Here is a 22,351-nt window from a genome sequence, read left to right as displayed (position 1 = left end):
AAAATCTGCTGTCTGTAAATTCAGACATATTTACTTGCCTAGGCTCTTGATACAGTAAAGAGATAAAAAAGATGCATTAACCAAGGGCAATTAATTCAGTTCTGATGGGCAAGATCAGAACTGTTAGGCCCTTTCCAGAGAGTAGTTCGTCCTAACTTTTATCTTTAATTTCACTGGAATTCAGAGCAAATAGATAAACTTAGACATAGTTTCACATAGCTGATGACAAATGAGGGGAATCTTTCTCTTGTTCACAAATCAAATAATTTTAAAGTACAAATTATTTTTTACTCGGAACAATTACAAATATCCACATATTTTTTACATGGTGGCACAAACTCATCTTTGGACTGGTTACAGAGGGACTAAGACATTTATTCTAAGAAACTTGGCTGTTCCAAATGCAGATTTATTTTAAGTGACTCACAGTTAGCTTTGCAAAATCCCCAAAATCTTTGAGGTAGAAAGTAAGTTGCACTTTTAAAATGTGTATACATAGTGGAAAGAGTTGCTTATATAAGCTCAAAGGCACATGTATATTTTGAGCATGCAAGCTACAAAAATCAGGCAAAAGAAAAAACATAAAGAGTGAGAGCAACAGTAAAATTACTTGGGTTCATCTCTTAAGATTTTTTTTTCTTGACAATTACTAGTGACACAAATGCATGAGAAGTTGCGTGTATAATTTAGAAAAATACGACATCACCAAGCATCAATGTCAAGTCAAAGCTTGTGGTCTGTGTTACATAGCAAACTCAAATTTTCGAACAGCAGAGGGCTTTGAAAGCTTAGAGTACATAACAGCTGCTCAAAGTCAGTCTTTTTTAGCGTAACATGTTGACGTAAAGTCATACTATTACCCTCTACTGGCATCTACTGAAAGCTCTTAAGGTCTTACACATTGGGTACTGTGGTCTCCATGGTTAATTTCTAAAGGACACTGTTAATCCTTCTGACAAACTCAAAACATCCTTGGAAAGCAAAAGTCCTCCTTTCCTTTTAAAGAGACTGGGGGATGGAGGAAGAGAGGGAGGAGGGGTACAACTCCTACCTGTCAACGCTCATCTGCTTACAAACTGTTGAAAGCTTTAACTTCTACATTCAAAAGCCCTAGAACATAAAAATGTCATCTGAATTAATTAAATATTTGAGTACTGACAACTGTTGGAGTGTTTGAATTTCGAAGGCATGAATTAAAGACATTGAGGGTCATGAGAGAGAGTATCATATTTCAAATTGCTCAGCGAAAACACAGCTATAGCACAGTTATTGTAGTCATCCTAAAAAAAAAAAAAAAAAAAAGCCAAATTTCCACAATTACCTTTTCTGAGAGATGGCAGAATACAAGAGAGAAAAATATTTGTATTTCTCAAGTACTTTGCTATGCATTTTTTTGCTGCTGTAATTAACACAGTTATCTAAACAGTAAGAAAAGACAGAAAAGAACAGAACAGTCTGTCTAATAAATAGCAGATCTTTTAATCCCCTTACTTAAATAGTCATCTAATCTCAACTGCCCTCAAATCTCTACACAACCTTTCTCTATCTGGAGATTTTATATACAACAGTGACTATCAGTTGATCAGCTGTACTGCAGTCACAGTCCTTCTGAAGAGCTGTTTCTATAAGTTGTCTCCATTATATATTTTTTGTGGTCCTTAGGCATCCTGTTGCCAAGAAAGAAAACATTCAGTATCTTCCCTCTGAGCAGTCATGGAGGAACACTTAATGTGCAGATGAGAAGAAGGTTGAGGCTTTCTTTCTCCAAGTCAAAATGAGTATCTCCATTATCAGGGATCGTAGAGCTTTAAATGCTCGTCCGTGTTCTTGCCACTGTCTTACACTACTGTTTGGCATATTGGTGAAATAGGTCTGATATTTTTTTTTTCTTTTTAAACTGTAAAATATAGCTAAGCTTACCTATTTTCCTGGATTCAGCATGAATATTAGTAAGTATTTGACATTTGGACCATGTTATATCTCTGTATACATCCAAAGATTGATTCATGAGTGGAAAGCAAGCCATGCATTGACTCAGAATAGGCATTGCTTTTCAAGTAAAGATTTGTTACATTTTCAACATTATGACTGTGTACAAAAAATTAGATTTTGTTAATAGAAAAATAGTTATTGTATCTTAATTTGCTCTGTGTTTTTGAACTGTGCTTTTTGTAATAGAAAAAAACTGATTATTTGCTCATAAAGGGTTCTGTACAGAAAGAGAAGGCAATCCACCCAGATTCCAGTACATTACCTGAAGAGTTTAGTTTAAAATGCCCTTGGGAATGATAAAGCTTTATTGTTTCTTCCAAATTAGGGAGCTAGCTTAGAAACTCTTCACTCTTTGATTTCAAATAGCTTGGTATCCATGTTACACTAGTGTGAGTTGTGAGTTTGGGAAAATCAGTGGTTTTGGATGTTGTTTTAATTGTTTGTTTGTTTGTTAAATTATGTCATTTTAATGGAACATTAAACTACATGACTTTAAGATATGGGATACTGCATGGGAGATGCTAAGATCCTTTTGCTTCATTTCAATCATAAATTTCAACACAAACATTACAGAAATCTTTGATTAACTATCTTCTGACAGTTAGTTCAGATACAGCTTTAAAGAGTAGATTTTATATTTCACTGGGATTCTGACATCTAGAGGGCTCTAAAAATGACCAAGTGTGAAACAGAAGAAATGTTTGGGAGCAGTTAATGCGTAACCATGGAAGTGACCATGTGCAAGTTACTGTAGAATGTGGTTTGAGCAAGGGCAGTAGGTGTTTTCTTTTTTTTTTTTTCCCTTCTTCCTCCTCCCCCCCCCCCCCCCCCCCCCAAATTGTCTATGTGATATACTGCTGGAACAAAAAAAAGCAGCAAATATTTTTATTTAGCCCGGCATCCTGCTTAGATGTACCTTTATTTGTAATTTTCCTGATGCTTTAGATCTTTTGTTTTATCTCAATGTGGGGAAAAGACCGGGAAAAAAAAAGCCCTTCTGTTTGATAGATCACTGTGCTGCAAAACCTTCATATGCTGAGACCATATTTATGGATTCTAGTGCTTTTCTTGTTTTCAGGTGAACGTCCTTACCAGTGTCCTTACTGTGACAAAGCTTTCAGCAAGAATGATGGACTGAAGATGCATATTCGCACCCACACAAGGGTAAGTGTAGCCTAGTTCTTATGGTTACTTGAGAAATGTGTATGAATCACATATGGAGAAGAGTAAATTATGAGTTTGTGTAGAGATTAGACTATACCAACTAAGGTGTTTTATACTTATCAAAATAAGAGACAATGATTTAAGTCATTAACTGTTAAATTCTACTAAGAACTCCCTTACTGACCTTCTGTTTTTCTACGCTCAATTTCTTTTATGTTGAAATAATAGCAGTACTGACTTCTTTTAACCCATGGTTAGTTATATATATATTTAAATGTTTATGATTGTTTATTGAGTAAACAATTCTGTAGACTTCACTTTTCTTGAGACTCCAATATCCAGTGCTTTGATTTTTTTCTGTCTCCTTAAAAATTCAGTCACTGTGGACTTTTGTAGAGACTGTACTGATGATAATTGTTCAGCAGATTAATATTCTTATTTAACTTTTATGTATCTGAAGGCAAAGTAAAAGAGAAATTGCAAATATCTCCAAGATTAACTTTGAATCTTCAGTCTCAGCACAAAGGTTCTCCATTTTAGGGAAAAATAATATATATATATTTACTAGAGGAAGAAGGCAAATCTTGACTCCACTCAGTTGGCAAAGAGATGAAGAGCTGTATTCAGATAGACAGATGTGAATTTACTTTGTAAAGAAGATCTCCAGGTGAAGTTAAACTGGTCTAGCATTCCATATACTACCTAAGTCTGTCCTTCCCATCTACCATAAGAAAACAAATAAAAAGTTAGAAGTAAACTGTAGCAGTTAGTAGTAATCCCTTGGGAGCTGTTACTGTTTAGAGAAGTTGAGGCAGCCTTGAGGTCAAAGAAAGAAAGTTTTTTATTAGGAAAAGAGAGTAATAGTTAAATTAGTAGTCTCCATATGCAAATCTGCACACTGAATAGCTTTCTAAATAGGTAAAGATAAGGTAAAAAACCTTAGTTTTCTACCACTCTACCTAGATCTTGAGGGTATTAACCGGAGGTTAAGCTTGTGTTTGACAAACTTAAGAAGTTATGTGTAGTTTGTGCAATGGTTCGGAGGGACTTACAGGGAGCAGGTTAGTCCGATGTTAATTGTTTCTCTTTTCCAGCTGTTAAATCACTTTAAAAAGTGCTATAAAGTCTTTTCTGTTGTTACTCTCGCATATTGTTGGTTTTGTACCAAGAGAAATTTTATTACCATATATGTTCTACTGTGGCAGTGAATGGGAGGAGTGGTAAACAGGACCAGGTCTGAAATAGTGCCAATTTTAATTTTTTCCTGATTTGTCATACAGCTTGAATGCAAACAAACCAACCAGCCTCTGTAGAAAAAAAAAATAGAGGAAAAAAGAGAATAAGAATAGGACTATTAATAGGTCTAATAAATACAGTAGAACAGAAAGCAAAGCTTGTTATGAACTTTCACAGATTTTAAAGTCAGAAGGAGTGATAATACTGAGTCTGTTCTTTGCAGAGCATTATTAATACAGTACTGTAAGGAAATCAGCTGTAGTTTAATTGTTCAGATTAGTAAATATTACTACAGGTATTGGAGAATGAACATATATTTTACGTGTTGCTGATTCAGGCATAAGTGAAAGAGTATAGAGTGCCAAAGGGAGTTTGGGTATTTGGAAGAAATAAGAAGGAAGAGAGAGAAAGAGAAAATAGAATTCTATTTAATGGAGGCCATTATTTATAAGAGTACTTGTGTGCTTAGCAAGAATAGGAAGACTTATTTAATGTTTTTTAGTAGGTTGATGCCTGTCAGGAACATAGTGGTTGACATTCAGGATCTCATTAAGAGACATGGGGAAGCTGAACTAATTGATACTTGTATGTTGTCTATGTGTGATTTTTGACTTTAGTGTGTTGGAAGAAAAAAACCTTAGAAAAATAATATCCAGGTAACAAACAAAACTTCCTCTTTTAGTAAACAACTGTTCAGTATGCAGGTTATGGAATAGTTCTGTAATGTCAAGATCACCTGCCTTGAGGCAGATGTTGCTCCAAACACAGGGATGACTTCTGTGCACAGTCTCATGTCAGTTTCTGCCCGATGTATTAACACCAGGCGTGTCTGTCTTTACTGTCTGAGATTTTCTCTCTGTTTCTTGTTCCTAATGTTCTCAAGCTAGTACATTCTACTTGCTGGAGAAAAAGGTGGGAGTTCTCCAGTAGTCTTGCTCCTTTGGTGAAATTTTCTCTTTACTCTGTTTTGTAGAGGTGATTGAGTTATGGATATTAAGATGGTTTATGAGGTTGATAGCCTGACATTTTTGTATGTAGTACTGATAGCTGAATTTCCAACTTTGAGCATTTCAAGTCTTTAACCAAGAACAACATAAGCTGAACTGAAATTTCTGAATTATTCACTTAAGTCTTTTTTGAAGTGATTTTGTGCTCAGGATAGCCTTGCTTCAATTCTTCATCATGGAAATTGGAGACTATGTGTGTGTTAACAAGTAGTACAATGCGATAGTAGGTATGTAAAGTGAAACAATTGGTGCTGAGGTCCTGGTGTTTATCTTGCATGTTTTTTCAAGGATCTTACTGCAGATTATGTGTAGTCTGGTCCTATGGACTCACTGCTCAATAGCACTTCCTGGAATGAATTAAACATCCTGGTCTAACTTTTTTCCAAAAGGAATCCAAGTTGTGCAAACTAAAACATTTTGGAAGCTTGAACCAAAGCACAATAACAGAGAACATTTGGGAAGTGTACTTCAGAAAAGTGATGTATTCTAACTGTATTATATAAGATCTTTTCTAGTGAAGAAAGGTTGTACATGTGCAGAGATTACTTGAAACTCCTCAGCACGGTATGAATCTATCCTGGGCAATTTAACCGAAGATAAAACTAAAGATTAGGAAATAAAAAAGTGGTGTGTTTGACAGTATTTATTTTTGTAAGAAAAAGAAAAACTAGGACGTCACACTTGAAATTTCTCTCTTCAGGCATCTGACATGTTGACTTTTCAAAAGATTGTAAGGATGCTGGATATTGTTGTTCTTACCCTTTCCCGCACATACGTTTTGTTTTGAGGTTTATTCTTTCAAGCAAAATAATTATTCAAAGAATAAGTAACAAGATGTATAAATCCAGAAAGTATTTTTATATTAGATATCAGTGTGCAAATGAATAAAATCACAGCAGCCTTACTCTAGGGCTATTCTTGTAAATATCTTGGAAAAAGAAGCTGATCTTTTGGCCAGAAAGTAGCTTAAAAGTAATAATATGACATTCAACAAGGAAAATGTCATTGTAGAGATTAAAGCTAGATGTATTTTACTAGTGGGAATAAATGCCAAACCTGATCCTGCAGGTCAGGGAAGGCTGCTGGAAAAATCATTGTAGAAAGTTGATTAAGGTCTGGCAGCTGCTAAACTGAGTACAACCTGGGTGGCCACAGGTGTCAGCTCAAACTCTGGAGTAAACAGAGAAGGTAAGCCAAAACCCCCACTGACAATGCATGGAGAAGAAAATACCAACCACCTAATATTAAAATGTCGCGTGAGTATTGATTTATTTCTATGAAAGTTGATGTATTTGGTTTATGGTTTGGGTTTTTGGTGTGTGTTTTTTTTTTTTTTTTAAGATGTATAACAGCCTAAGAAAACATAAGTGAGGAACTCACTCCATGTCTTGATGAAATGAATTTACAGACCATATCAGCTTTGAGGAAATACTTGCATACAGTGCAGTAAACTTCAGTTCTTTCCTAAGGCTTTGTTCAGTGTTTGAAATAATATTACATAGTTTGACATTAAATATGTAGAGAAATCATTGTATGTTACTGCAAAGTAATAGTTAATGTTTGGAAATATGATTATTGGTAGGTGCCCAGCGTTATTGTCATATCAAATTGAGGTTTTTGTTACTTCTGAAAATGGTAGTTTTATTACAATTTGTTTCAGTTAAATACAGGTTGATAGAACACAGTAGAAGCCATTTGCAAATGATTTTTCAACACTTGGTTTGAATATTTCATATATATACTTTGAAAGTATAAAAGATAGGTGTAATTTTTATAGCTTGTTTAGAAATCTGCTTTCTGGTGGTTGGAAGGCTGCTGGCTTTAATGCTCAGATGGTATGTTTCTGAGGTAATATTTAAAAATTAGAGAAATTACAGCATATTAGTAGGAACATTCCTCTGTTTCATGCATAAGTGCCTTCTATTTACAAATGCACAGATTTTTAAGTATGTTCAAAAAAGCACCTAATGTTTAGAGATTATACTGTAAAGTTTAAAGCAAATAAAGTGATAAGCATTCTTTTGTAACTTCTCAACTAATTTCTCCACACTTGAAATGCTCGGCTAGTGTGTGTATTTATATATATATATGTATATATATCTGTTGCATGGAACTGGTAGATAGATTGCATTTGATGTTATGTAGCTTCTAGACACAATCTATTAGTACTCACAATAGTTTAGGAAGCTTTGTCTCCTTTTTTGTTCATTTGAAGCTGGGCAACTTGATTCTGTTAGCAGTGCAGCCTCAAAATCACAAGGACTGGTGTGATTAACTGGCCTATTAGATACGTTTTGAAGTCAACGCTTGAACTCCTTAATCACACAGTTGATTTGTTATTGGTGATTGAGTGTATTTAGTCTGAAGCTTTTATGAATATGAGTGCATGGGCTGCAGTCACATAAATGACTTCAGTGTGAAGATATTCTTAGAAGTTAAAGACAAAGCCTGACATGGTATATGTGAGTTAGCCAACCTGGAGTTAATTTTGAGTTTTATTTATGAATTTCATAGGAATAGGTTTAAGTCATGGAAATATGGAAGCTAGGCAGTCTCCTGTCAAAGTTCTTCAAATCAGTGCTTCAGCTTGCTGCTGTCTTCATCCAGGTCCTGAGTTAAACAGTCTTTCCAAGGCACTCATTTGGAACTTTATGCCAGCTTCTCTATTTTTTTTTTTAACCCAGAAGAAAATTAGAGAATAATTATTAAAAAATTAAATACAAGAACAATATGGACAATTGTGACATAATTTCACCTGTTCTGTATTTCCCAGGAAATATGTGGGCTTAAGAATTTTTTTTTAAATGTCATGTGTTCTAGAAACACCATACGGCGCTATTGCTCAAAAGAAAAAATTACATTGGGTACTAAATATCATTGTCTATATACATGACAATTTGTAATGAAATAATATGAGGTGTTGATCGAATTCAGATTTTTTTGTTCCTTCAATATTAGATTTTCTCTATATTTCCCTATTGGTAAGACATGATTGAGTTCCCAAACATCCATCTAAGTATGATGACTTTGCCAGTGCTGTAGTTTCCTTGCTTGTGGAATCTGTGTTTGTAAACAGAACATAGAAGGTTTGAATCCCAACATACCTATATTGTCACACTCATTTTTTATGTAATGTTGACTGAGGGTCATCATTTCCTCAAAGAGTGAAGGTGTTTGGGTTTTTTGGTATTGATACTGTTCTTTTTCCAAGATCAACATCTATTGAACTTTCATCATGGCTAATTAAATAAAGCCTCCTTCACTAAATCTTAGAGGCAGAAATTACTTTAATGGTTTAAAAAACCCAAAGAAACAAAAATTTACAGATTGTAGATAGCAAATAGGCAGAACCACTGTGGAAAAAAGGGAAGTTAATGGTATAGCAAAGTTCAACTAATTGCGTATACCAGAGCTTTTGGAGAAATATATCTTTTTTTTTTCTTCCAGCAGACATTTCTGTGAAGATGCGTGATTTTATTTTCATTACAAATTTTATTACAAGAATTTCAGATTTTTTTTTTTCAAGTTTTGAAAAAAAAAACCCCTTAAAACAATGCATTGAGAACTTTTTAGACAAAAACATCACTCTCTTTTAATAAAAGTGACTTTTCAATTTGTCAAAATCCTTTCATCGTTGTTTCAACAAGAAACTTTCAGTGCCCGAGCAAGTTAATGGAAGTGTTTTTTTAAAGGATTTTACTCCTCAACTGAGGAAATATGTACTTGTAAAGTGATTTTTTTTTAATGAATTTTGATCATTATAAGATTCAAATCCCTGTCAGTTCTGTAGAGTTGTAAATTCTTATCAGCCTTTGTCTTCCTGTGTCAAAATTAGTAATTTAATATAAGTCTGATAGTTTAAGTAGATCTCTGTCTGTGGGCAGACAGTTATACCACTTGGTATAACTTCCAAAACCCTTCCAATTACTACAAGATCATTTTTTTAGTTCTTCCACATTTTTCACACTTAAATACCAAACTGGGCTCCATTAACTTACACCATCTGTGATCTGAAGTCACTTAGCCTCTCTTCTCAACAGGGGATGTATTGCTAGTGGTGATGACCTAGCAGAAAGTATCCCTGATGTTTTTTCCTAACATTAATCAGCTTAGTCTTTTTTTTTTTTTTTTTAGGGCTGAAATGTAACTAAGCATCAGCTACATAGCCACTCCTGTTTCAGTAGGCATTTTACTGTCTTTTCTACTGTACTACACCTCAATTCCCAGCCTTTTAGTTAAGATGAAAGCTGGGCTTGAGTAATACACTGCATGTCACCACTTCATTGATAGTGAAACTACCCATCACTCTTCTTAAATGTAGAAGAAACCTGTGCCTTGACACTGGTATTTGCTGAGGCTCAAAGGTCTGTTACCACAGCTGCTAACAGGTTTCCTTGTGAAGAATGACTTGCTTGGCCTGGTGCTCAGCATGTTCTGACACTTTGGAGAATTTCTAGACCAAGCAGAAAGATCCATCTGATTTTCTAGGGCTTCTGTTACTCATTCATCACTATTTTGCTTAACTTTGGGTAGAAGTTTGCTGTTAGTGAGGCTGCAAGGTAGGTTACAGGTTGCCTATAAGTATGCATCGCGAACACTGTGTTGGGCTGCATCTGGTTGGAGTCTTTTTCAGGCCCTTGAGATCATGCTTTTCAGGCTGTTGTAGCTACAAACCTTCCCTGTTCAGGTGTGTTTTTTGAAAGGATGAGAACCTGTCCTGGCTCACTATCTTTGGTATGTGCTGTGTACATCTGGCTGAAGAGCTCCTGAGGGTGGTTTGAGTGACCCATGAACATTAATAATAATTAAAACAAAGTGTTACTGCTATTATGAAAAGGTTTAAAACACACAAAGCAAAGGTTTTACGTGAAATATGCAGATGATTCAAGCTTCACCTCATTCCCTCAATGCATAAGTTACCCTTTAGACAGTGCTTCCTGAACTCTGTAATTGTCACTGTCCTGATTTGCATGCAGGTAACACCACACTGCCTTTTCTGATTTTCAGGTTGACAAAGCTAAAGGATTTCTAGGATTCTGTTTCAAAGGTCAACTTCTTGTAGCTCCAAGCCTAACTAGTAAACTGTTAAAAAGGATTCTTGAGTAACATTTGTGTAGTCATCAAGTTCACTTTCCGAGTAATGTAAATCTGCAGTCACTGTAGTAAATTAATTTAACCAAAAAAGTAAAGAATAAGGTCTTCTATGTGTGGGTTCAGCTCAGTTTTAACTTGCTCCTGCCACCTTCAAAAGAGTTACTAGAATGGTTCTTAATTCTCATTTATTTGAATCTTGAGCTGTGATTTATTTGGGTGTAGTAATGTCCAGAATATGTTTTTCTTGCTGTTGCTGTTGAGCTCATGACATAGTTCTAAATTTATAAAGTTATTTGGAGGTACTCTTACTGAAGTCATTCATGTTTTATGTGTGTAATCAGTTTTACCAGGTTTACAGAAACAACCACATGCACTAGTGCTAAGCTAATATACATAATGTATTTATATTTCTTAAGGGAAATACATCAGTTAGCAGTTCAAATAGTCTACATTTAAGTATTTCCATCTGCCGTGGTTGCAGGATATTCTGTACACATGTTCTATCAATCCATTCAAGGTGGTGTCAAAGGACCTTGAGAGATTGTTGTGTTTTGATGTCTTTCTAATGCAAAGCACAATTTGCACAGAATCCAAGGTAGTCATTTATGATTCAGCTATCCACAGACAGATGATGTGTGTATTGCAGACACTGTTTTATTTTTCATAGTTGTTAAAATGTTGAATTACTCTCAGTTTTAATGTAGTGATGTGAAAATTGTCTGGGACAAGAGCTTCTAAGTTAGCATATCAGTCTTACAGTGAAACACCTTCCAGAATACTAAGTCCTCTCCTTGACCTTTCTTTGTTTAGAGGCAGGAAGATTCTAAATCTCGATATCCATATTTCTGTTTATACCTAGTATACTTAAAATTGTAATATTAAATCACTGCAATACCACCTACATCGGGTGTCACTCACTCTCCCTGCTCTCTTCTTCATTTGTATCATCAATAAAAGAAAACACATGTAATCCTTTAGGTTTGCTGGTGCTATAGCCATGGCTTGGCAGATGCTTTTTGAACAGAGGGTAGATTTATAGTACTAGCAGTTGCTAGCTTCTCTGAAGGCAGACTTCCCAATGATGTCCTGGTTTGTTGATAGCAGGTTTTTCCCTTTGCTTGATGTTTTGAATTTCTCCAACTTATTTCTTATCTCATCATTGATCCCTGTTATCCTTTTGTGGTGGCATTATCTTTCTCTCAAACTTACGCTGTGGTTTTTATGGGAGTTTTTTTCAGTTCATCTTTAGAGCAGTGATGGTTATGCCAAGTCAGTATCATCTTTTCCATGTTAGAAATATTGCCTTCTCCAAGTATTGTGCTGTGGAAGTCTGACATGAAGGGAAGAAGGAGGAGAGAGAAAAAGAAAAGCATAGAATGTTTTGTTTTGAATAAATTAGTCTCTGAGAATGATGTCTTCTTCGAAACTGTCAAAAAAGTCTGTTTTCTTCAGAGAGATACTTAGGACCAAGTTTTGTTCTGGACAACACTAACGATTTTACTGAAACGAACACAGATGTGAATGAAGGGTGGCTTAGCTTAGGGGAGAGGGGCTTTGTGTGAATAACAATTGTCTGCTGAAGTCACTGGAATATACAGATGTAAGGAATCTAAAATTAGATCAAAGACAGCTTTGAATGTGTTTCATGCACTACATATGTGAATTCGAATATAAATGCCAAAGGGATGGTTAGATAGATCCTTTTTTTTTCCCATAGAAAATAATACAAAGAGACAAACATAACCTCGGGGAAGATATTACAGCCCAGGCTTGTGACTTCAACTTCCCAGACTTTATAATGGCTCTTTCTCCAAAATGGAATCCCGAAGTCCATGTATCTCTGAAATGTTAATCATAATCGAGGTAGCTCTTCAGATACCTGAAGAACAAGATGATAAAATTGGAGCAAGTCCACCTGGTACAGTTTGAAATAATGTTTGTTTTCTTAGGTGTTTAAGATGTACATATCATATACTTTGCAGTTTGTGTGGAATAACTTAAACAGAGAAAGGTTGTTTTCAGAGAACTTGTGGAAGATGTGGTTTACGTTAACCACAATGCAAAACCAATTAAGAGGGTGTCGTGGAGACCTGCTTTTCATGTGGCTTATTTGTATAGTTCCTTAAAAATGACAGACTTGTTTCACAAAGTCTTAGTCAAGTCTAGCAAAATTCTCTGTGACATGAAGCTTTTGGTCTGGGTGATTATTTTTTAAGATCAACTCAGATTCTTTTTAGGTAATTTATATTTTACTCTATACTGAAGAATCATGGAAATTAGAAAATTAGGATAATGGTGAAACACACAAAGATGATAAATGTGTAAGGAGAACCTTGCACAGAAAAGCTCAGTAGTGGCTTTCCTTTAGGCCCGTTGATTAGATGCAACTGGGCACTGTGTACTCCGCCTTATCAGTAGAAAGATTTGTCCTGCATCATACTGAAATGCCCTTTATTTATCTCATGATATCCTCATATCTGAACTTGAAATTGCCAGAGAGATGTTTTTCCCTACATATACAATTTATGACCCGTTTTGGTGTCCTAGAGGATTCTTGCCACTACAAGTTGAGACGTTTCTGACTGTGACACTGCCTTTTCTAGGAAAGGTACCTTCATGGAAAGGTACTCCAAAATGAAGAACTCAGTCTTCACCTCCACTGAGATCTCTGGACCTGAAAAGCAAGAGCTTGGGACATACATATAATGACACTAACTTACAGTCCATTGTATTATGTTTATGGTTTATACTGACTACTTGACAGGATTTAGCAATCTGTGGAGACCCAGTTGTCCCCTGCATGCTGGGAACAGGAATACAAAAGCTAGAAAATTTCTTCACTTTGTAGCTTCAACACCTAAGCTGTATTGTTCCTTCTCATTTATCCTTGGATCTCACATTATCTCCCAAAAGGCTACTAAGATTACTGACAATTGTTTGTTAATTCATAAACTTAGCATTTTTATTGCCTACTGATTTACACTCTTTGTTTTCAATTTAATTTAGTAAAAAATGTTTACTTTCTTGCCTAAAATACCCATCTTTAGACCTTAAGCAATGCAGAATTAGGGACCACAGAAAAGTAGAATGAGAGCAAAAGATGTGTAATCGTTTGATTAAAAAATAAAGCACCAACATTTTAATGAGGCAGTGTGCAGTGCCATAATACTAACTTTTGCATTTAATTGTTTTATTTAAATGTTGTTTTCCACGTGGTTCTTTTGTAACTTTAGTGGACTAAAGGAAGAATTACACCTTATATATAAGTTTCTCTATTAAGGAAGAATTTCACAGAAGAAAATCTTTATGTAAGTGGTCTTCCATATGCATCTCTAATAATTAGTTTGAAGTCAGCAAGCTTGCAACTTTTAGAACATTGTGTGTTACAGTAGCTGCTAACCAATAGTTCTAATGAAAATACAGATGGCTTGTTTACAATCTGCATTTCTTTTGAGATTCTGCAATGAATACGTGATTAACCTTCTGTCACCACTTTTCAATATAAGTTTTTTCTCTACCACAAGCTTTTGTTGTACCCAACTCTTTCTCTCCTCACCTCTTTCCATGCTTGGAAACCTGCTAAAAACCCTGAGGTTTTTTATGGACATCTTGCTTGTCTTTATGCTTGAAGCTTTTGTGGAGGATAAAAGAAAGTACATTGGAATTTTATGTTTATGTACCTTTCACATTACAAAAAACAGACTTCCAAAATGGCTGGATTTGAAAGACTGGAACAGATAATTAATTCGTAAGTGGGTGTTGAAGTGGAAACTGTCAGGCCACAGCTTTCCCAGCTTTCACTTAATCATTTGAAAGTCGTTTTCTGTTGTTTTCACTGAATTTAATCCCTTAGAGAAAATGTAAAACTTGCACCATGCAGCATGGAATTCTACTCCTTTAATGACTTGGGCTCTGTGTTGACTCACTTTCACTCACTTTTACTTACTGTTGTCACTTCATACAGGAAAAGCCATACCAATGTTCAGAGTGTAACAAGGCCTTCAGTCAAAAGCGAGGCCTGGATGAGCACATGAGAACCCACACCGGAGAGAAGCCGTTTCAGTGTGATGTGAGTTGATCTGTCCCTTTCTCTTGACTTCAGTGCAGCAGCAGGTCTTCAGTGCAGTGAGACTACAGCCATGTGCCTTTTGGCTGTAGCATAAAGTTACACTTCATATGGTCTTTGATTGCCTAACTAATGAAAGACCAGTAAGGGAATGTTATGTACCCTCTTCAGTTGCCAAGAACATTGCACACCCTTTTATTTTATGGGTTTGGATCCCGTAAGAGTTATTTTCACCATTATTAATGCAATTTGGATGTTACAAGTTACAAATTCATGTTGGTTGGATTCCTGTATAAATCGTATGACAAGTTAGTAGTTGGAGATTAGCTTATAGAGGAAAAGGTATTTAATTTATTACATGGAATCTGTATTCTCATGATGTTGCTGTGTGACGAAAATATAAACTCACAGTTTCCAATTTCTGTTTAGTGAAATCTGGTCAGATATTTTCATCTGCTCATAGATGGGGGGTTTTTATTGCTCAATGAGGTAGCTGTGGATGCTGTGTATGCTTGCAGTGCTGAAATGCAGCGTATTAAATCACAGTTCAGAGGTCACTGTCAGGTATCTTTCATTCAGTATACCCCATCCTGTATACAACGTATCTCAAAGCTTTTGAAAGGTAGATAGGGAGGCTGAGTGGGCAGAAACTATTGGAAAGGACTATCTTTCAGAATTATAAAATGCCAGAATTTATGTTGTTGCTTGAGAATTTAGAGAAAGGCATCAGAATAGGGTGTAGAATTAGTATGTTTTATATATACTAGTATATGTATATCACAAAAGTGCTTTGTTTTGTCGTACCAACTCTTAGTTAACTTGTTACAAGGGAACCACCCAGTTTCACTTATATCCTAGATGAATCAGTCTGAACAGTTGTGAATTTGTTCACAAATTTTTAAATTAGATGCAAAATTAGAATAACCACTTCGCACAAAAGTTCACAAGGGTCTGTTATTTCATCTGTCTTATAACAAATAAACTGGTGACTTCAGTGAGAATAGAATTTATTAATTTAATGAAAAATTTCAGCTACAATGTTTTGATGATGTCTTCAAGTCAGGTTATTTGATTTATTCTTTTGGGATCATCTCAGCCTGGCTCTAGATTGTGCCATGAGGATCTCTCTAATTTCAAATCGTCATCAATAGCCTTTAAGCTTTCAGATTGCTGTACTGGTTATCAGCTGTTGGCTGCCTTGCATTGTAAATGCAAGCTTTCCCACATTGTGGATCCGAGATTAACTGGTCTTGAATTCACAGTGTGCCTTTTTCACCCCAGTTTGGGGTGGTGGTTATATTTCATTATTTTTTTTTTCTTTAATAGAAAATGGGGACTATATGAAAACATATTTTTCTGTGTCAACTATTTCTTCAGCGTTCCTCGTTAATTAGAACTATATTTTCCCAAATCATAGTATTTCTAGAAACAGCTGTAATTTGTTTGTGGTCTTTGTTCTTTGAGAATTTTTAACATACCTTCATTTACTGCAGATTTTTTTTATACTTTAAATTACTGCCATGTTCCATCAGATTATTCTTCAGCGCTAGTCTTTTGCCAGCTTCACATTGCAGAGATTGCTGGTGTTTTGGGGTTTGGACATAAACAGCACTTTACTATTCATTCATACACTTCAGTTGCCGAGGTGCCTACCACAATCTGCTGCTTAATGCACTTGGAGAGTGTTGAAAGTTTTGTTTTGAACAGTGAGTCCTTATTTCATCTGAGCTACAGATGCTGGAGACACAGTTAAATGTCACCTAAAGCAGACCATTCCTCTAGAGCTGTCTTGCATGTTACATGTTACCAGGTGTTTCAGCAGAAGTTACAGGAAAACGAGTAGTGGATGGTTACAGAAAAATGTACCCATGGGAGACATTTATTGTTGTCTGTCCAATACTAAAGATTGCTTTTTACACTCAAATATTCTCACCTACATTTTTTTTATCCCACTAAAGATAGCTGTAGATGTTCTCATTATTTTTCTTACAATGACTTGAGTGGTAATTTATGGCAACAGCTTCCACAAATTCTTAACTGTGAAAAGGGACTTTGCAGAGGTGAGAGGTGTCAGGTTACTGCAATGGAATTTCAATAACTGTCTTTTAGTTCTTTGGTTAACAGAAAGGGTTAATAGTTATTCCATTCATCGTTTTCTGTACGTATGCCATGTTCCTTCTTAGTCAACTCCTCTGAAGTTGTTTCTCTTTCCAACACTTTGCATGACAATTTCCCGTGTTCATAATAATTTTTGTTACTATTTTCTGGATCTTTTTTCCCCATTTTCTTTGCATGTTTTAAGGGGCAAAGGCATACTACTGACATACCCTTACTCGTGAAAGTAATTGGAAAAGTCTGTAAGTCTAATTCCCAGACCTTACTAAGAATCCTTTAAAGGTGAAAAACAGGCTTAGTTTTCAATGATTAGCATATTGCTAAATGTCTTAAAAGGATTGAAGGTCTTGTTTCCTACCTGTCGTTAGAAGCACTCATAGTAACAATTCAGCTGTTTCATGCAAATAGCATTAATATTTGCTGACAGAATTTTCTTTGTTTCTTAGTACCATTAGCATTTACAAACAGGAATTGCCTTCAGTGACAACTGAAGGAAGAAACCTTTTGGCTGTGGGGGAAAAAAAAAATAGGCTTAAGAACAGGCTGCACTTAACAATGCACCTCACCCCACACAACATAAACAATTACATTTTTTTTACACTGCCTTTTTGCTTTAATTATATTTTTCTTCCCGAATCAGAAATAAAAGCCATATCTTCTTGTCCTCTCTTGCTCTCCTCTCTCAGAAATAGGGAACAGACATTACAGTATAGGATTGTACTACACGTAAAAGTACTTCTCGGACTCTGTTTGATCAAAGTGCTACAGTTTTTGTGTCTTTTTTTGTGTTTTATCTGTACCCAAAAGCTTTTTCAGAAATTATTTTTTCTTAGTGTGTTATATTTCTGCCTTCTGAAAACCAGCCTGTGTTTTTGCTGGGAGGCCAATTGAACTTCAGTTGCCTCAGAGACAACAGATTATTCTTTGGGGGCAGAAGGGTCAGGTACTGCCTGTCCTGGTTTCTTTCCAGTACAGTATTTCTCTCCACTCTGCCTTCAGTTGACCCTACACTTACTTTCAAATGTCAGTCTCTTCCATCCTCCCTACTCAGTCAAAACTTTGATCATGTTGAAAAGATTGATTGGAGTTCAAGTGCACATTTGCAAACATGTCTGTAAATCTATAAAATGTCAGTCTTGCTTATAAAATTAAAATATCAAGCAAAGTGTTAAAGTAAAATACCCCAGAACCTTTTATGGATAAGCACAGCATAAGATGTATCGTATCTTTAATGGTCCTATGCATTTCATGTTGTTTTTGAACAACTTGAGTAGTAGAAAATATTAGAGCCTTGAAGGAGACTGTATTATGAACTATTTACTTTAAAAATGGAAGAGGCATATGTAGGACATACGGAACACATACGTATCTTGTATGTGTGTATAACCTTGGACAGCTTCCTGGTTTCCAGGAAATATATTCACAGGTATATGATACTTTTAACGTTGTGAGCAAGAATGATGGTTATGATTAGGTAAATGTAATGAGTTTACTTTGTGTGTTCTGTGGAAGAGGGATAGAAAATGGTATGTGGCAAAACTACCACTATGACCTGACCAGCAGATACTGTAAGTGCCGTTCACTGCCACATAACAAAAGGGTGACTGTTGCTTGGTCTGAAAGAGGTAATTATACATTGAGGGAAAAAAAAGTTGGAGAGTTAGAACTGCTGTATAAAAGTCCTCGGTATTACGTCATGTCATAAATCCAAAAGTGTTTCATTGCAACAGCACATACAGTGTTCTTGACTGGGAAAAATTTTGGATACAAACTTGCATCTTAACAATTGCCCTTTTGATGGTCATTGTATGGTTTTGCCTTAATTGGTGTAAAAGACATATACTGCAGGTCAAGATTATCTACTTGGATAGTCTACTTTATTTATCTGACTTGGTTTCAAAGGCGATCAGTGGACATTCAGCATTTTCATTACTAGTTTGACAGTAATATGCATTTTAAACTGAATTTTCCTGAAGAGGAATTGTGCTGGGTTCTCTTAGTTTCATCTGCATGGAAGACATTTTTTCTGGAATGAGCCTGGAATTCCAAGATTGTAAGCCTGTTGGGTGTTCGTTCTTATTTTATAACATGACTCTTGCCTGTTTTATTTGTTAAATCAGGAGCATGCTTTCTAACTTACCGGGTTTTTTGTCTTCAGTCATGCCTACAATATGTATCTAGATGGAAGGTGAATGTGACAATATAACTGCATGATTTCAGTTTACTTGATATCTTGCTTATAGATGTAACTTTTCATTCTAACTTCTCATGGCTGAACTTGTTGTTAGCCTTTCATTTTGAATTTTGTTTAAGTGATGGTTTTATCATGGCAGAGTCCCTCATCCTTCTATTCACTTGTTCAAAGGACAGAATGAAATGAACTGCTTGGAGTACAGTAGAAGAAGGGAAGCAGCACACCAGATAATGTAGTGAAGTAATTACACCTTCATTCACAGGGTGTCTTCTGTTTTCTTGGCCAGGCAGAAGACTAGAACAATGAGTTTTCCTTTCTATATTGATTATTAACCTTGCTTGCAGTCTTCAGAGCATCTTTTTTCTCACTTCTCACTCCTCCCTCATTTTAACTTAGCAATTAGAACTGAGATTTTTAGGAACCTACACATGTCATTGTGGAGGTCAAAAACCAAATATTTCATTTGAGGTTGAACTGACAGAGGCTTGTGACGTTTTGTCATAGTTTTTGCTGTATCCCAGATAGAGTAATGAGTTTTAAAAAAAACCTACAATGTAACTGATATCACCTCAGTGATATTTCAAAGACTGTCTCTTTTTTCCATGTGGTACAACTGTTAATGTATGACATTTAAAGATACCAGACAGAATAATAGTCTTTAAAGTGCTCTCTGAAGGACTTACTCTTTCAAAGACTGCCTCATTTATAAAGTATTGCAGGTATGTGTGGCTGTGACCTCAGTGTTGTAACATAAGAAGCATTATGCATGCTTGAAGTTTTAAGACTTCTTCTGTCTTTGTCTTGTCCTCGTGTCTTTAGGTTTGTGATTTGTCCTTCAGCCTGAAGAAAATGCTGATCCGGCACAAGCTGACTCACAACCCCAATCGACCGATGGCAGAATGCCAGCTTTGCCACAAGAAGTTTACAAGAAATGACTACCTCAAAGTGCACATGGAAAATGTCCATGGTGAAACTGACAGCTAATTATAGAGTGTGTGAGAGGAATGGATCTCAAGGTCCAAAGTGCTCCATTTGTACGTGTACAGACTCCAGACTTCTCACCTGATTAGTAAGAGTAGTCAGGAGAGAAAACTGTAATGTGTTCACATGTTATTTTTCCTGCTTTTTAAAAATATGCTAGTAAGATAAAAACCTAAGACAGACATTCATCTGAAGTAAAACATAGCTTGAAAAGAGAAAATTGAAAATTTTATTGGGAAAATTTTATCTTCATTTAAAAAAAACCACCAGAAAAGTGGGGAAAAAAAAAGCTTTAAGCAAATGTACCTTCTTAATTAGATATTGGTAGTGTCACCTGGAAGTCCTGGACGTTTGAAGCTGAACCCTTGGCTGTCTGCAACCATTTTTCCGTATCTAAGCTTCAAGACTCCATTAAAGTTCTTTAATTTCAAAGCATGCAGAATTTGTCATTCTAATTTACTGCTAATTGCATTCAGGCATATTCTGATCTTAATTCTACATTTTGTTGCAACATAATTTTGTCTCATTTTATAGCTTTCTCATTGCTAGGTGAAATTGCTAGGTGGTTCTTGAGATGCCAAAATGTATGGATATAGAAACTGTGGAAATCTGTCACATTGTTTCTAAGTGAGGATTGAGGAGAATGTATTTCTTCAGGTTACATGAAACAAGACTGAAGTGAGAACTTTGTGCAATGTAGTTTAAGTACTGTATTCATACTGATCACTGTGACTGGCAAGGTAAAAGGAAAGACACCTTAACAGTGGCTTCAGAAGCTACAGCTGCCAAGTTAACATGTGTTTGATTGCCTGATGAACAACTGTTTCCCAGAATGTTTCTTCCTGCTGAATCAGATGCCCTGGATTTCTTCATTTCACTTAACTACTTATGGTTTTTTTTAGTTTTGTGAATGAGTACTGGAAAAAAAACCCCTGTGTTACAACTACATAACAAATTCTTGACATTATCAGAGTTGTTCACTGCAGTAAAACTCCAGCAGAGCTCCCACAGGCCTTCTTGTACCACAGCTAGATAACAAAGAAATTTTTCTCTGCAGAGACAGTAAAACTGTAACTTCAGAGGGTGATTGCATGTGAAATTCCTGACTTATCAGAAGTTAATATTAAGGCTCTTTTATTAATAAACTGTTAATATTCGTTTTGAACTTGTCAATGTTTTGTAAAATTAACTTATCTTGGGAGATCTTGCTTCTAGTTCTCAGGGGAAAAGAATTCACCTTTATTCTAAACTGCAATGGGGACAATTATACTGAAATGAACAGCACAATTCTTTATCTCATGGTAGTCTCTATTCAATTCTGTTTGTCACACAGTAGATTTTCTACTCAGAAGAGTAAAAAAAGAAATAGCCACAGTATTATTTCTAGCAAATGAAAGAGGTGCAATAGGAGACACTGAGACATTTAGTCATTAATATCTCCTTTCTCTGCTGGTAGTTTGGATCCTGTTCTTCTGCATGGACATCTGTACATTACATGTTCAGTTCTAAGACCCAACACTGGATCCCAATTGTAATCTTTCCCTAAGCTATTACTTTTCTCCAGAAAATAAGCAGAAGACACCATGTTTTTCTCAGAAGCTGAAGAAGACTTGCCACTAATTATGGGTAATGAAAATTGCAGGGTCTATATCAGAGGATCTTGGTTTTGGTATGAGATCGTCTTCCAACTTTCTTTTCTTCTGGAAGCCTGTAATGCTTTGTGACAACAAATTAAGAAGTTTAGAAATGTTCTCATTTACAAGGAAGTTGTACACTCAAGTTTACAGATTCCTATTCTTAATGAAACCAGATCAATTACTGCTAGCAATCTTATCAAAGTTGGTCAGGGACAAACAGGAACTGTCACATTTCCAGTGAGAGATTTTTTTTTAGAGAGTTTATCAGACTAGTAAATTTCTAGGTCCAGAGAATTTTAACTTATTGCTACAGCTATTATAAAAATTAATAGCAAAATCAAGCAGTAACATATACTGAGGTATCTGATGGCATTTTAACTATATGTTATTAATTATCTGCAAAGAGAATTAGGTTGGTGACTTTTCGTGTCTGGGAAACATCGCAAAGGTTTTTTTGCTTGCCTTTTTTACATGAATAAAGCCAAAGAATTTAGTCCTAGCAAAATTGATATTGCAATTCTTAATGTATTTTCCTTTGTATTTTTCCTTCTTTCATTTGGTCAAATCAAACTAAGGCACAGAGAACAGCAGAAAGACCTCCCCCCAAAAAGAATAGAGTTCAAATTTTCTAAGCAGTCTTTAAAGGATAATACTATTAAAACACAGAGCAGAAAATCATTTTGGGGGGAAAAAACTCAAAGGAAAATTTAATACATTTTACATATCTTACATAGGATTTTTGCCAGAGAACTTTGCTGTTAAGTTATGTTACATGATTAGGATTAATAACTATATTCCAGAAAAATAGCTAATTGTGGAAGGTCAGTACATGAAGAGGAAGATGCACTTTTTTGATCTTAAAGGT

General features: G+C 35.5%; 1 protein-coding gene across 1 annotated transcript in view; it reads left to right on the top strand.

Moving 5' to 3' along the window:
* PRDM5 (PR/SET domain 5) overlaps positions 1-20,887 on the top strand; it is an 82,843-nt gene extending 61,956 nt beyond the window's left edge. Inside the window, exons 14-16 of the mRNA XM_061993343.1 lie at positions 3,071-3,156; positions 14,458-14,562; positions 19,688-20,887. Of these exons, the coding sequence (XP_061849327.1) occupies positions 3,071-3,156; positions 14,458-14,562; positions 19,688-19,852 (356 nt within the window). The 3' untranslated portion in view covers positions 19,853-20,887. The remainder of the gene's footprint in view (positions 1-3,070; positions 3,157-14,457; positions 14,563-19,687) is intronic.
* The last annotated feature ends 1,464 nt before the right edge of the window (positions 20,888-22,351 follow it).

Source organism: Colius striatus, chromosome 3 (genome assembly GCF_028858725.1).
Source record: "Colius striatus isolate bColStr4 chromosome 3, bColStr4.1.hap1, whole genome shotgun sequence".
In the NCBI taxonomy this organism is placed as follows: domain Eukaryota; kingdom Metazoa; phylum Chordata; class Aves; order Coliiformes; family Coliidae; genus Colius; species Colius striatus.
The sequence above is the reverse complement of the archived record's forward strand: the minus strand, read 5'-3'. Positions and strand labels throughout refer to the sequence as shown.